Here is a 14,944-nt window from a genome sequence, read left to right on the forward strand (position 1 = left end):
TGTTGGCCTTCATAACAAGAGGAGTTGATTATAGGAGCAAAGAGGTCCTTCTGCAGTTGTACAGGACCCTAGTGGGACCACACCTGGAGTATTGTGTGCAGTTTTGGTTCCAAATTTGGGGAAGGGCATTCTTGCTATTGAGGGAGTGCAGCGTAGGTTCACGAGGTTAATTCCTGGGATGGCGGGACTGTCATATGTTGATGGAATGGATGGGCTTGTATACTCTGGAATTTAGAAGGATGAGAGGTGATCTTATTGAAACATAGAAGCATAGCAAATAGGTGCAAGAGTAGGCCATTCGGCCCTTCGAGCCTGCACCGCCATTCAAAATGATCATGGCTGATCATCCAACTCAGTATCCTGTACCTGCCTTCTCTCCATACCACCTGATCCCTTTAGCCACAAGGGCCACATCTAACTCCCTCTTAAATATAGCCAATGAACTGGCCTCAACTACCTTCTGTGGCGGAGAATTTCACAGATTCACCACTCTCTGTGTGAAAAATGTTTTTCTCATCTCGGTCCTAAAAGACTTCCCCCTTATCCTTAAACTGTGACCCCTTGTTCTGGACTTCCCCAACATCGGGAACAATCTTCCTGCATCTAGCCTGTCCAACCCCTTAAGAATTTTGTAAGTTACTAGAAGATCCCCCCTCAATCTTAAAAATTCTAGAAACATATAAGAGTATTAAGAGTTTGGACACGCTAGAGGCAGGAAACATGTTCCCGATCTTGGGAGAATCCTGAACCAGGGACCACAGTGTAAGAATAAGGGATATGCCATTTAGAACGGAGATGAGGAAAAACCTTTTCACACAGTTGTGAATCTGTGGAATTCTCTGCCACAGAAGGCAGTGGAGGTCAATTCTCTGGAGGCTTTCAAGAGAGAGTTAGATAGAGCTCTTAAAGATAGCAGAGTCAAGGGATATGGGGAGAAGGCAGGAACGGGGTACTGATTGTGGATGATCAGCCATGATCATAGTGAATGGCGGTGCTGGCTTGAAGGGCCGAATGGCCTACTCCTGCACCTATTGTCTATCCTCTATTGTCTATTGTCTATAGGACGTACACAAATCATAAAAACAGAAAAAAAACCCCAATCAAAACAGGATACAGAGTTTCATTGCATAGATAAAGAATATAAAAACAAAGAAAAAATATGGATTTTGTGCACTACCCTAACAATTGTATTTTGCTTCCTCTCCTCAGGGGGAGAGAGTGGGCCAAAAACTCATCAGAATAATCACTAAATGACAACAGAGTACATTTTAAGGAATATGCAAAGAAGCTGTGTAAAGCATATACATTGGTTAAATGCTTGAGCAGGGAGATGTGGGATAAAACTCAATTTGGTGCATTGGAAAGTTGTCCACTTTAGGAAGTATTGAGAATCAGAATATTAATGATTAATAAATATTGCCATCCACATCCGAGGTCTCCTGTGTATGAATCACAGAATGTTAATATAATTGCAGTAAATATCTTGGAAGGTAAATAGTGTGCTATGTTATTTATATACATTTGGAGTATGAGGATAAGTAAGCTTTGTGGCAGAGAGATTACATCTGGAGTAGTCCACAGTTTCAGTTTCCTAACTTAAGGAAAGATACACTTGCCCGAGAGTAAGTGCAATAAAGATTCACCGGATAGATTCCACGGATCAGAGTTCAGTTCTGTGAGAAGACGCGTATGTTCCCTGTTTTTTTAGGCATCTCATTGAAACATTTCAAATTATTAGTGAGCTCGATTGGGTTCCTGGTGAGAGGCTGTTTGCCTAGATGCTGAATGGAGCACTGGATATCATAATCAAAAGGGCCGATATCAAAAGGGCTGAATGACCTACTCCTGCACCTATTGTCTATTGTCCATAGAGCACAAAGTGCTGGAATAACTCAACGGATTAGGCAGCATCTCTGGAGGACATGGATATGCAACGATTTGGGTCGGGCAAGGACATGAAATCAATTGAACAATTGCAGACAAGCAAACATATCAGTTTTTATGAAAATTGGCTAGATCTGATGAAAGATCATCATTATCAAGAGAGAGCTAGATAGGGCTCTTAAAGATAGCGGAGTCAGGGGATATGGGAAGAAGGCAGGAACAGGGTACTGATTAGGGATGATCAGCCATGATCCCATTGAATAGCGGTGCTGTCTCGAAGGACCGAATGGCCTACTCCTGCACCTATTGTCTATTGTCCATAATCTTCAGTTTAGTTTATTGCCACGTGTGCCGAGGTACCGTGAAAAGCTTTTGTTGTGTGCTATCCAGTCGGCAGAAAGACAAAACATGTTTACAATCGAGGGTAAGGAGTCAACTAATTTAGAACAGGGGTGAAAAATATCTGTGATACATGAAATATTATGAGCATTTGCAATTCTACAGCTCGGAGAGTTATGCATCGTTTCAAGTGTTATAGATTTTTTGGACTTTAATGGAATTGGGAATTTGAGTTATAAATTTAGCCACGACCTTATGGAGCAACTGAGCATTAGCAATAAGCTATGAACATTTAAATTTCTGCAATCTATTGACTTTTACTTGAACTTTATATAAATGCATATATTTATATGTTGATAGGCCCTTTTAAAAAAAGACCTCCAGAAACCTAGCATTAAGCTGCCATGAATCGGTTTTCAAATCTTGTTATTGACTTTCTTTTTGGAGAGCATTTAAAATGTTTGCTTTGTTGGTGATGTAACTTGAGACATTGTATTCTGCTGCTGCGATGTGGTAATGTTGAACGCATTTTACATGGACCTTAGAGCGCAGAAACGGACCAATACAATGTCTCTCCTCCTTTTTGATTCAGGACCCACTCTGGAAATTTGGGAACAAAATGCTTGGCTAAATACCTGAGATGCCAAACCTTCCAAGGAGACATTAAATTGGCCAAGCTGGCCATCCGCGAGTCACGGCGCCAGACGGTGGAGGGCTCTACCCGAGCCAGCTGCCTGCCCCTTTTCCGGGGATACGTCCGTGCCCGGGTGCAGATGGAAAGGGAATACGCCCTGTCTGCAGGCACCCTGAGGGAGTCCCGGGACCGCTGGGCACCGAGGGGGGTTGAATGTATCCTTGACAAGGATTGCAATATAATTGTTTAGCAGTTGCTGAGCATATTTGTCCGTCTTGTATTATGGTGGTGTTTTGTTTTATTGTAGTGTCAATACTATTTTAATATTTGAATAAATATTTTTGATTTAAAAAAAAAAAAAAAAAAAAAAAAAAAAAGAGACATTAAACTGAGGGCCCCCAACTACCCCACGTGGACTAATGCACATTTTACACTATTTTCCCTGAGTTGGACTTATTGTATTCATTTCAGCCACTCCATGTGGCAACGCCCTTCACATTCTGTATAACATCAATATCCAGTGATGAATAGTAATTGACAACTAAACAATTGTAGATGGGGAGGAATTGGCATGAAGATCCCTTCTCGTTGATGGACACAAAAAGCTGGGGTAACTCAGCAGGTCAGACAGCATCTCTGGAGAAAAGCAAAAGGTGACGTTTCGGATCGAGACCCTTCTTCAGTGACGGATGAACCCCAGGCTATGAGTGCAAAAGACTAAAGCATTTGCATAAATCTTTAGCACAAATTATTGGCCATGAATGGTTCATCTCAGACTCATCCTAGGGACGCATCATAGGGAGCTAATCTACAGCCAAATTAATTTACTTCACATGAAAATGAGGCAGAAAGCATCAAATAGTCAACAGGAGTCAAGAGTGTTTTATTGTCATATGTCCCAGATAGAACAATGAAATTCTTACTTGCTGCAGCACAACAGAATATGTAAACATAGTACACTGGAAACAATATGATAAATGAGAGAAAAAAATAAAGAAAACAGTAAAGCCGACAGCTATTGGCAACATCTTGATTGTACAGATGAAGGATTGTGCTCCTGAATTAGTCATGAATTGACTGAGCTGGTCTAGTGGGGCTGCAAAACTGGTTCCTACTCGAACAAAGCGTCAAATTGCCAGTATGTCTTCCCATGCAATCATCATGGCAGCTCACACTCAATTCTCAACAGTGATCGAAGGAATTGTGAATAATGTTGTTGAATAAATATTGCTCAATGTGCACAATGGATTTCAGCAGGATTATCCAAGTCTGGACCTCGCCGTGACCTTGGTTCAAACATGAACAAAAAGCAGACATGCAGAGGCAGAGCCATACAGCGCAGAAACAGGCCCTTCAGCCCAACTCGTCCATACAGCCCGAGATGCCCATCTAAGCTAGTCACGTTTGGCCCATATCCCTCTGAACCTTTCCTATCCATGTACCTTTCCAAATGTCTTTTAAATGTTGTTATGGCAACTTCCTCAACTACCTCTTCGAGCAGCTCATTCCATATACCCACCACACACTGTGTGAAACAATTGCCCTTCCAGTTCCTATTAAATCTATCCTCTTAAACTTATGCCCTCTAGTTCTTGATTGCACTACCCTGGGCCTGTGCATTCACCCTATCTATTCCCCTCAGCCGCCTGTACTCCAAGGAATAAAGTCTAATCTACCCAACCTCTCCCTACAACTCAGGCTCTCAAGTCCTTGCAACGTCCTCGTAAATCTTCTCTGAACTCTTTCCTGCTTAACGGCATCACGCCTATTGCAGGGTGAGTAACACTGAGCACGATACTCCAACTGTGGCCTCATCAATGTCTTGCACACCTGTAACATGACAGCTCAGCAGTGACAGTTGTTGCCATTCAGACACCATTAACTAGAAACTGAAAGGACACAAAGTGCTGGAGCAACTCGGCAGGTCTGGCAGCATCTCTGGAGAACATGTAGAGTACCTTTACGAGCTGGGCATTCAAGGGTGGGTAATAAATGGTAGCCTTGCTAGAAACTGCATATTCCGTGAATGAGCTCAACAATCTCCTAATTCCCTACTGTAATAATTATTATTCATAATTTCTTACTAGAGGGTCCATATTTTTCTGCTTCCATATCAAATCCGTCCAGAATTTTAAAGGCCACTTCAGCGCCTTCCAAACAAAAAATTCCCATCCTCTTCAGTGCCCGTTGAAGGGTGTAAACTCAGTTCCTATATGATGTTTATCAATCAATCATTTCATGCATCTTCTCCGGGGCTTTTTTTTTGTTTCACCAGGGAGGGAGGGAGGGAGGGAGGGGTAGAACTGCTGCCACCTGAGATAATAATGGGCCGGCGGAGGGGAGCAAGGAGCTTGCAGGCGGGTTGCATCGGGGTGCCGTGGCTGCAGCGGAGGGAGGGAGAGAGAGGAGGAGGGGAGGAGGAGTGGGAGATAATAATAATAATAAATTTTATTTATTGGCGCCTTTCAAGAGTCTCAAGGACACCTTACAAAAATTTAGCAGGTAGAGGAAAAACATATAAGGGGAATGAAATAAATAGTAGAGACATGACTAGTACACAAAGTAAAGACAGAATTCAATACAAAACACATGGGAGATGGGAGAAGGATGGAGGGAGGGAGATCGAGGAGGGAGAGAGAGAAAATGAGAGAGAGATGGGAGAGAGAGGAGGAGGGAGAGGGATGGAGGGAGAGAGAAAGAGGAGGAATAGGGGGGGGGGGTGAGTGGGAGGGGTAGAAGGATGGAGGGAGGGAGATGCATGAGGGAGAGAGAGAGAGAGGAAGCAGGATGGAGAGGGGGGGAGGAGTGGGAGCAGTAGAAGGATGGAGGGAGGGAGATGAAGGAGGGAGAGTGAGGAGGAGGAGGGAGAGTGGGGGGACAGAGGAGGAGGAGGAGAGAGGGAGAGAGAGAGAGAGAGGGAGAGAGGAGAGATGGGGAAGAGAGGAGGAGGGAGATGGAGGAGGGAGAGAGTGAGGAGGAAGGAGGAATAGGGAAGGGGGAGGAGTGAGTGGGGGAAGGATGGAGGGAGGGAGATGGAGGAGGAGAGGAGAGGGAGGTTCGATCGCGTTTCCCACAATGCAGACACCCATGTCCTGACGTCAGATGGGCACAGCCAGCTGATAGCGCGGAGACGGCTGAGGCTGAGGCTGGGACTGTGGCTGGGACTGAGGCTGGGACTTTGGCTGTGACTGACGCTGGGGCTGGACCTGTGGATGTGACTGTGTGAGAGCGGGGCACACACTCACACACACACAGAGGCGCAGGGACTGAGCGCTATTGTCTGTAACCCGGGAGGGCGGCTGGTGCTCGGCACAGCGAGGGGGCACACGGGGACTGGGCCGGCGGACAAACAAGGACTGGGCGTTGCATTAAGATGCACTGAGACTGCAGAGGAGGACCTCTGACTGCTCCTTTCTCTCTCTCCCCTCCTCCCCCCCCCCCTCCCTCCCTCCCTCTCCCCGGCCGGGAGCGCAGATTTACCCCCCTCCCCTCTCCCCCTGTCTGTTTCCCTCTCGCCACTTCCATCACCGCCAGCAGCAGCAGCAGCAGCCGGGAAGATGATGGAGCTGGATGACGGGGTGGTTTACCAGGATGACTGCTCGGTGTCGGTCATGTCCGAGCGGGTGTCGGGCCTGGCCAACAGCATCTACCGCGAGTTCGAGCGCCTGATCCACAAGTACGACGAGGAGGTGGTGAAGGAGCTGATGCCGCTGGTCGTCAATGTGCTGGAGAACCTCGACTCTGTCTTCACCGAAAACCAGGAGCACGAAGTGGAACTGGAACTGATCCGGGAGGACAACGAGCAGCTACTCACCCAGTACGAGAGGGAGAAGTCGCTCAGGAAACAAGCTGAGGAGGTGAGGTCCTGATCAATGTATTCATCTGATGAAGGGTCGACTCGAAAAGTCACCCGTTCCTTCTCTCCAGAGATGCTGTCTGACCCGCTGAGTTACTCCAGCATTTTGTGTTTATTCTTCAACGTAAACCAGCACCTGCATTTCACATATTAATCATACATCTTTCAACTCCCCATCATCGAACTATCAACCCCTGTGTGTTAATTTATTTTTTCTAGACTGCTGACAGCTTTGTTTACATGTTAACACTATAGTTGAAATCTTTCACCAACCCCCCTCCCCTCCCCTCCCCTCCCTTGCTATCTTTTTCTCTACCTAAACCTTGCTGGTGTAACGGGTTTCACTGCACCATCTCGGGCCTGTCTGAATTACGTGTTTTGATCATTGATTGGTATCAGTAGAATGAGTGTTTGGATTTTGTTACAGCCATTATATAAGAATGTGTTCAGAAATCAATTGCCTGCGTTTGTGTCACCGTGAAACCTCCTTTCTACGATTATTCGTTAAATCAAAAATAAATGTTGCCATTTTAGATTGGATTAGGAATCTGTTCCTCTGTAGAATTCTCTGTAGGACTATGTTAGTTCCTCTGTAGGATTATGTTAGTTAAAATAACATGTGAAATTGTTGTACGTGTGTATGCAGCTTTACATGTGTATTACATGTGTGGGCAATTGCTTACATTTGTTTATGTATCTGACTGGAGATTTCTCTGCGATTTGAGCTCAATGCAGTGGTAGGATTGTGACCAAACGCACCGGGCAGCCTGCAGTAGCAGCAGGAATATTTCAATCATTTTCTCTTTGCAGGTTCCTGCATCGATGTTGGCACCTAATCAGCGATGCTTGATGTGGTATTAGTCTTTTGAGGGCGGGTTTACCAAAATGGGGGGGGAATGGGGGGGGGGGGGGTGGGGGAGAGATGTGGAGCCTGATGGTGCAATCTAAACCTTTCAGTGTCTAGACGGACATGGGCCTTCGCTGAGGGATCCACGTTGAATAGACTCACCCTGTAGAAACAATTGCTGAGGCTGGGGGTTGAGGGGACAGAGGTAAAGGGAGGAGACAAAGGCATCATGGATGCATTTAATTAAAATACAGGGGTTTTAGTATAGGGCCAAATAGTAATAGTTTAAATTATTAATAGTTTTAATATAAGCCCAAATATAGAGCTAATGGAATCAAGGGATATGGGGGAAAAGCAGGAACGGGGCACTGATTTTGGATGATCAGCCATGATCATATTCAATGGTAGTGCCAGCTCGAAGGGCCGAATGGCCTACTCCTACTCCTGCATCTATTTTCTATGTTTCTAAAAAGACAGCTTAGGGGATGCTGACAGTTGTACTGTTAGTAATTTATGTCTTTCGGCCCTTTGGAGTCCCAAAATATCAGCAAAATAGCAGGTCCAATAATTATGTTATTGAATATATTCAGTCTTATGTTTAAGAAGGAACTGCAGATGCTGGAAAATCGAAGGCAGACAAAAGTGCTGGAGAAACTCAGCGGGTGCGGCATCATCTATGGAGCGAAGGAAATAGGCAACGTTTCGGCCAAAACCCTTCTTCAGACTGATGTAGGGTGGGGGGGGGGGAAGAAGAAAGGAAGAGGAGGAGCCAGAGGGCTGAGGGAGAGCTGAGAAGGGGAGGAGACAGCTAGGGCTACCGGAAATTGGAGAAGTCAATGTTCAAGCCGCTGGGGTGCAGACTGCCCAAGCGGAATATGAGGTGCTGCTCCTCCAATTTCCGGTGGTGCTCACTCTGGGCATGGAGGAGGCCCAGGACAGAAAGGTCGGATTCGGAATGGGAGGGGAAGTTGATGTGCTGAGTCACAGGGAGATCAGGTTGTTTGAGGCGGACCGAGCGGAGGTGTTCGGCGAAATGATCACCAAGCCTACGCTTGGTCTCACTGATGTAGATCTGCTGACATCTAGAGCAGCGGATGCAATAGATGAGGTTGGAGGAGATGCAGGTGAACCTCTGTCGCTCCTGGAACGACTGCTTGGGTCCTTGAATGGAGTCGAGGGGGGAGGTAAAGCGACAAGTGTAGCATCTCTTGCGGTTTCAAGGGAAAGTGCCCGGGGAAGGGGTGGTGTGGGTGGGAAGGGAAGAATTGACCAGGGAGTTATGGAGGGAGCGGCTCAGCACTTCAACTCCCCCTCCCATTCCGAATCCGACCATTCTGTCCTGGGCCTCCTCCATGGCCAGAGTGAGCACCACCGGAAATTGGAGGTGCAGCACCTCATATTCCGCTTGGGAGTCTGCACCCCAGTGGCTTGAACATTGACCTCCAATTTCCGGTAGCCCTTGCTGTCTCCTCTCCTTCTCAGCTCTCCCTCAGCCCTCCTCCTCTTCCTTTCTTCTTCCCGTCCCCCCCCCCCCCCCCTCCCACACCCTACATCAGTGTGAAGAAGGGTTTCGGCCCGAAACATTGCCTATTTCCTTCGCTCCATAGATGCTGCCGCACCCGCTGAGTTTCTCCTACACTTTTGTCTATATTCAGTCTGATTCTGGATTCCAGAGTGGAGAATGATGTGATCAATTTCCTCCAGATGACTCGAAAACAGGAAGGAAATGAACACAAAACAGAAAGCACTATTATTTTCAGCTTTCCAATTACTGATTGGGTAAATGCGTTACATGGCCAACATGGAATTTGACAAAACGGGCAAGTTCAGGTTTTGGGGCTTGAACCAACATAGCTGCTCTTGATGCAATGGTGGGTAAATGTTCCTACTCTTGGCCTGGGGCTACAGCATTCCTTGGCTAATGGAGGGGAATATTGGCCAATTTCCATCTCAATGCACTATCCAGTGGCCTCTGCTGAAGTTGTGAAACAACGTTCAGACCTGCTGTGTTGCTGTCCTCGTGGAAAATGCAACATTTGGATTTATCTAACATCTTTCGTCACTTTGGGATGTCCCAAACCTCTGAATAAGGAAGTACGAGGTATTTTTGAAATATAAGAAACAACATTTTGCAAGTTTGCACCCAGCCTGGTTCTAAAATGCCTTTTAAATATTTTTCTATGTTTGTTTGTTATTATCTGAATGGTGGCCGATTAGGAAAAGGGGAGATGCAACGAGACCTGGGTGTCATGGTACACCAGTCATTGAAAGTAGGCATGCAGGTGCAGCAGGCAGTGAAGAAAGCGAATGGTACACAAAAATGCTGGAGAAACTCAGCAGGTGCAGCAGCATCTATGGAGCGAAGCAGATAGGCAACGTTTCGGGCCGAAACTCTTCTTCAGACTGTAAGAAAGCGAATGGTATGTTAGCATTCATAGCAAAAGGATTTGAGTATAGGAGCAGGGAGGTTCTACTGCAGTTGTAAAGGGTCTTGGTGAGACCACGCCTGGAGTATTGCGTACAGTTTTGGTCTCCTAATCTGCGGAATGACATTCTTGCCATAGAGGGAGTACAGAGAAGGTTCACCAGACTGATTCCTGGGATGTCAGGACTTTCATATGAAGACAGACTGGATAGACTCGGCTTGTACTCGCTAGAATTTAGAAGATTGAGGGAGGATCTTATAGAAACATACAAAATTCTTAAGGGGCTGGACAGGCTAGATGCAAGAAGATTGTTCCCAATGTTGGAGAAGTTCAGAACAAGGGGTCACAGTTTAAGGATAAGGGGGAAATCTTTTAGGACTGAGATGAGAAAAACATTTTTCACACAGAGAGTGGTGAATCTCTCAAATTCTCTGCCACAGAATGTAGTTGAGGCCAGTTCATTGGCTATATTTAAGAGGGAGTTAGATGTGGCCCTTGTGGCTAAAGGGATCAGGGGATATGGAGAGAAGGCAGGTACAGGATACTGAGTTGGATGATCAAACATGATCATATTGAATGGCGGTGCAGGCTCGAAGGGCCGAATGGCCTACTCCTGCACCTATTTTCTATGTTCCCATGTTTCTATGTAAGGTTAAATGGAAATTTGCATGTTGATTTGCGCCCATCTTTGAAATAATGCAATAGTATATTTGATGGCTTTTTTTGGGAGGGAATGTGAAACCTTCATCCAATTCTCAGCCAAGTGGAGCATGTCAGCCAGCTCTGCATGACATTTTCAGGTTTTGTGCAAAAAACATTGGAATGAGACTTGAACCCAAAACCAATTGACTTGACAAATGACATTAGGTGCAGGTGTAGGCCACTTGGCCCTTCGAGCCAGCACCGCCATTCAATGTGATCATGGCTGATCATCCCCAATCGGTACCCTGTTCCTGCCTTCTCCCCATATCCCTTGACTCCGCTATCTTTAGGAGCCCTATCTAGCTCTCTCTTAAAAGAGAACCGGCCTTCACCGCTCTCTGAGGCAGAGAATTCCACAAACTCACAACTTTCCGTGAGAAAAAGTATCTCCTCGTCTCCGTTCCAAATGGCTTACCCCTTATTCTTAAACTGTGGCCCCTAGTTCTGGACTCCCCCAACATCGGGAACATGTTTCCTGCCTTTAGCGTGACCAAACCCTTAATAATCTTATATGTTTCAATAAGATCACCTCTCATCCTTCTAAACTCCAGATTATACAAGCCCAGCCACTCCATTTTCTCAGCATATGACGGTCTTGCCATCCCGGGAGTTAACCTTGTAAAGCTAGGCTGCACGTCCTCAATAGCAAGAATGTCCTTCCTCAAATTAGGGGACCAAAACTGCACACAATTTTCCAGGTGTGGTCTCACTAGGGCCCTGTACAACTGCAGAAGGACTCCTTTGGTCCGTTACTCAACTCCTCTTGTTATAAAGGCCAACATGCCATTTGCTTTCTTCACTGCCTGCGTACCTGCATGCTTACTTTCATTGACTGATGAACAAGGACCCTCAGATCCCATTGTACTTCCCCTTTTCCCAACTTGACACCATTTAGCTAGTAATCTGCCTTCCTGTTTTTGCTACAAAAGTGGATAACCTCACATTTATCCACATTAAACTGCATCTGCCATGCATCTGCCCACTCCCCCAACCTGTCCAAGTCACCCTGCATTCTCATAGCATCCTCCTCACAGTTCACACTGCCACCCAGCTTTGTGTCATCTGCAAATTTGCTAATGTTAATTTGAATCCCTTCATCTAAATCATTGATGTATGAATTGAAGATAGACACAAAAATTGAAGATAGACACCTGAAAGGACTGTCGGGGTCCCTGGACGGAGTCGAGGGAGGAGGTAGAGCGATAGGTGTTGCATCTTCCGCGGTTGCAGGGGAAGGTACCTGGGGAAGATTGCACCATTGAGCTGTGGCAGCTAAGTAACTTGATCGCAATTATAGTCGTGGCTTGCATTTGGATAATATACTGCAATATGGGGAGTTAATAAGAAGATATTAGGAGGTATTTATAAAAAGCTGTGAGCAAAGGTTCTTGAGTAAAACGCAAGTTTTCTCAGTTTGTGGTTTCTAATTGCAGGGATGGAGGTAGATAGGTTTGGTGAACTGCATGCAAGCTCTCCTGCTTTTCTTAGTCGATTTGTTCCATGCCAAATGTTTTTGCTTCCCATCAACTGGCAGGATTCACAAAGTCAACTATGAATCTAGAATAGATATAAGATCGTAGATTTGCAGCATCATTTTGATGACAGTCCTGCTCTTACAGATCAGGCTGTTTGCCAGAATTTCAACTTGTCTGCGTTTAAAATATAAATGTTGAATCCTAAAAGAATTAAGGGGATATTATATATTTGAAATGCTGCAATATACATTCTATATTTTCCTAAAACGTCATTTCTTATCTGACAATCATTTATTTAACATAGAAACAAGGTGCAGGAGTAGGCCATTCGGCCCTTCGGTCAGGCACCGCCATTCAATATGATCAAGGCTATCATCCAAAATCAGTACCCCTTACTTGCTTTCTCCCCATTCCAGTAGCACGAAGAGCTATATCTAACTCTCTCTCTAATACATCTTTGGATTGGTATTTACTTTGGATATGAAAAAATGTTGCTCCTTCCCTTGCATTGACATATATCAACTTGATGGGTACAAATAATCCTAAGATTAAAAAATTACAGTTAATGAATTATTCCTAAAACATGTTGTTGCTCCAGCATGTCACTGGCTTATTATTGTGAAGAATTCTACCAGACCTTGAATAATTTTACTCTAATCTTGTCTCATGAACATTGTTAAAGATTAATTACGCATCCCCAATTCACATCCTTCGGGATACTGATGAGTCGTTGTGTATCTATACATAACTAAAACTTTGATCTTCTACTCTTCCGGTTTGCGCGGTCTTTCTATTTGCGCAATAACGGTACGCGTTAGCGCTATGATTTTTTGCCAGCTCACTCACCGTTCTCATGTGCTGCGAGTGCACCAAGTTTTGTTCCGATCGGTGGTCTATTATAAAAGTTAGCGAGGTTTAAAAATATTAAAAACCGCACGTGCGCAGATCGATCCCTCTCCTGCCAGTCAGCGCCGTGTTGGCGGGGGGAGGGGCAGTGGAGAGCTTGGAGAAAAGACGGTCTCTTCTCTTGTCACTCCGCGGGATGGCCCGCCAAACGGAAAGCGGAGAATCTGATCCCAGCGGAGGAGAGCGTCCAGCGCCCGCGGTGAGTCCAAACGCACTGCCATCACAACACCCCGCAGCTCCAGCTCCTTCCACCCTGGTCCCCCTCACTGGCTCCTGCCCCCTACCCCGCGATACCCCCCTCTCCCTCATGGCTCTTCCCCCGTCTTTTCTCCAAGCTCTCCACTGCCCCTCCCCCCGCCAACACGTCGCTGTAGTTGCTGGTACTTCCGGGCCGAGCCGAGGATCTGCGTCGACGGCTGATACTCCTCCGGGGCACATAAGAAGGGAGAGGAGCGGCAACCTCGAGATCCTGGGGAGGGAGAGTGCGAGGGGAGATGGGGATAGAGGGAGAGGAGGGGAGTAGGGAGGGGAGAGGAGAGGAGTTATGGAGGGACTGAGGGTAGGGGAAAGGAGAGGTGAGGGGGCGATTGGGGGGTAGTAGGAGAGGGATAAGAAGAGGGAGGAGGTGATGAGGGAGAGTGGGGGAGGAGGTGGAATAGAGGGAGAGGAGGGGGGGAGGTGGGGGATAGAGGGTAGGAGGGGGGGTAGGGAATCGAGAGGAGTTATAGAGGGAGGAGGGAGTGATTGAGGGGAAAGGAGAGAGAGGTGAGGGAGGGATTGGGGAGGGGAGGTGTAGAGGGGAAAGGAGATGGAGAGTGAAGAGGAGGGGATGAGAGTACTAGGGATGAGGGGAAATGAGCTGCGCCTGTGTAGTTGGGGGCTATGGGTGATTGTGGTGGGGGACCAAGCCTCCTGTGTGACAGGGACCTAATAGGTTCCACTTAGTCTAGTTATTAATAATTTTACAGATATTATAAAATTATAATATATTTAATATACATAATATAATAAAAGTTATAATATCTAAATAAAATATAATTTTGTAGCTATGCTACAAATGTTCCTGATGAAGGCAAAATACGGAAAGAGTAAAATAAATTAAAAAATGTTGTGAATGTTATGGATGATATTAGTGCATGGAGTTTTTCCAATCTGATCACTCGGACATGCATTATTTACATCATTTCTTTCCTTTGCTATTTTACATTATAAGCTAAATGTTAATGCTTCATATTAGTTCATGCAGCTTGCATCTCTAGGCCAAGTCATATTAAGCCTCAATGCTGGTTATGTGATCAACATCAGGGCATGTATCGAGGTTATAATTGCATTGTCATTCAATCAGTATCTGGCACTTGCATTAGTTCATCCATTCTGTATTGGAGCTCTGCAAGCTTCCATGTACCACTTGCCTTTCATTTATGTATCCTGGCAGGTAAGGTGCAGCTTTAACATCATGTATCTTCCCACTTGCAATTGGTGTTACAACTCTGATATCCCTGATTCATTTTCCTTTACTGCTCAATAGACAATGGGTGCAGGAGTAGGCCATTCGGCTCTTCGAGCCAGCACCGCCATTCAATGTGATCGTGGCTGGTCATCCCCAATCAGTACCCCGTTCCTGCCTTCTCCCCATATCCCCTGACTCCACTATCTTTAAGAGCCCTATCTAGCTCTCTCTTGAAAGTACCAGAGAACCGGCCTCCACCGCCCTCTGAGGTAGAGAATTCCACAGACTCACAACTCTCTGTGTGAAAAAGTTTCCTCGTCTCCGTTCTAAATGGCTTACCCCTTATTCTTAAACTGTGGAAAGAGTAAAATAAATTGAAAAATGTTGTGAATGTTACGGATGATATTGGTGCATGGAGTTTCTCC

General features: G+C 45.8%; 1 protein-coding gene across 10 annotated transcripts in view; it reads left to right on the forward strand.

Annotated features, from left to right (window-relative positions):
• The first annotated feature begins 6,053 nt into the window (after positions 1–6,053).
• mapk8ip3 (mitogen-activated protein kinase 8 interacting protein 3) overlaps positions 6,054–14,944 on the forward strand; it is a 187,120-nt gene continuing 178,229 nt past the window's right edge. For 8 of the 10 annotated variants that reach the window (XM_033040352.1, XM_033040356.1, XM_033040357.1 and 5 more), the window contains exon 1: positions 6,054–6,714. In XM_033040352.1, the coding sequence (XP_032896243.1) occupies positions 6,415–6,714 (300 nt within the window). In that variant the 5' untranslated portion in view covers positions 6,054–6,414. The remainder of the gene's footprint in view (positions 6,715–14,944) is intronic. The other 2 variants (XM_033040361.1, XM_033040362.1) reach the window with 1 other exon arrangement.

Source organism: Amblyraja radiata, chromosome 22, assembly GCF_010909765.2.
Source record: "Amblyraja radiata isolate CabotCenter1 chromosome 22, sAmbRad1.1.pri, whole genome shotgun sequence".
In the NCBI taxonomy this organism is placed as follows: domain Eukaryota; kingdom Metazoa; phylum Chordata; class Chondrichthyes; order Rajiformes; family Rajidae; genus Amblyraja; species Amblyraja radiata.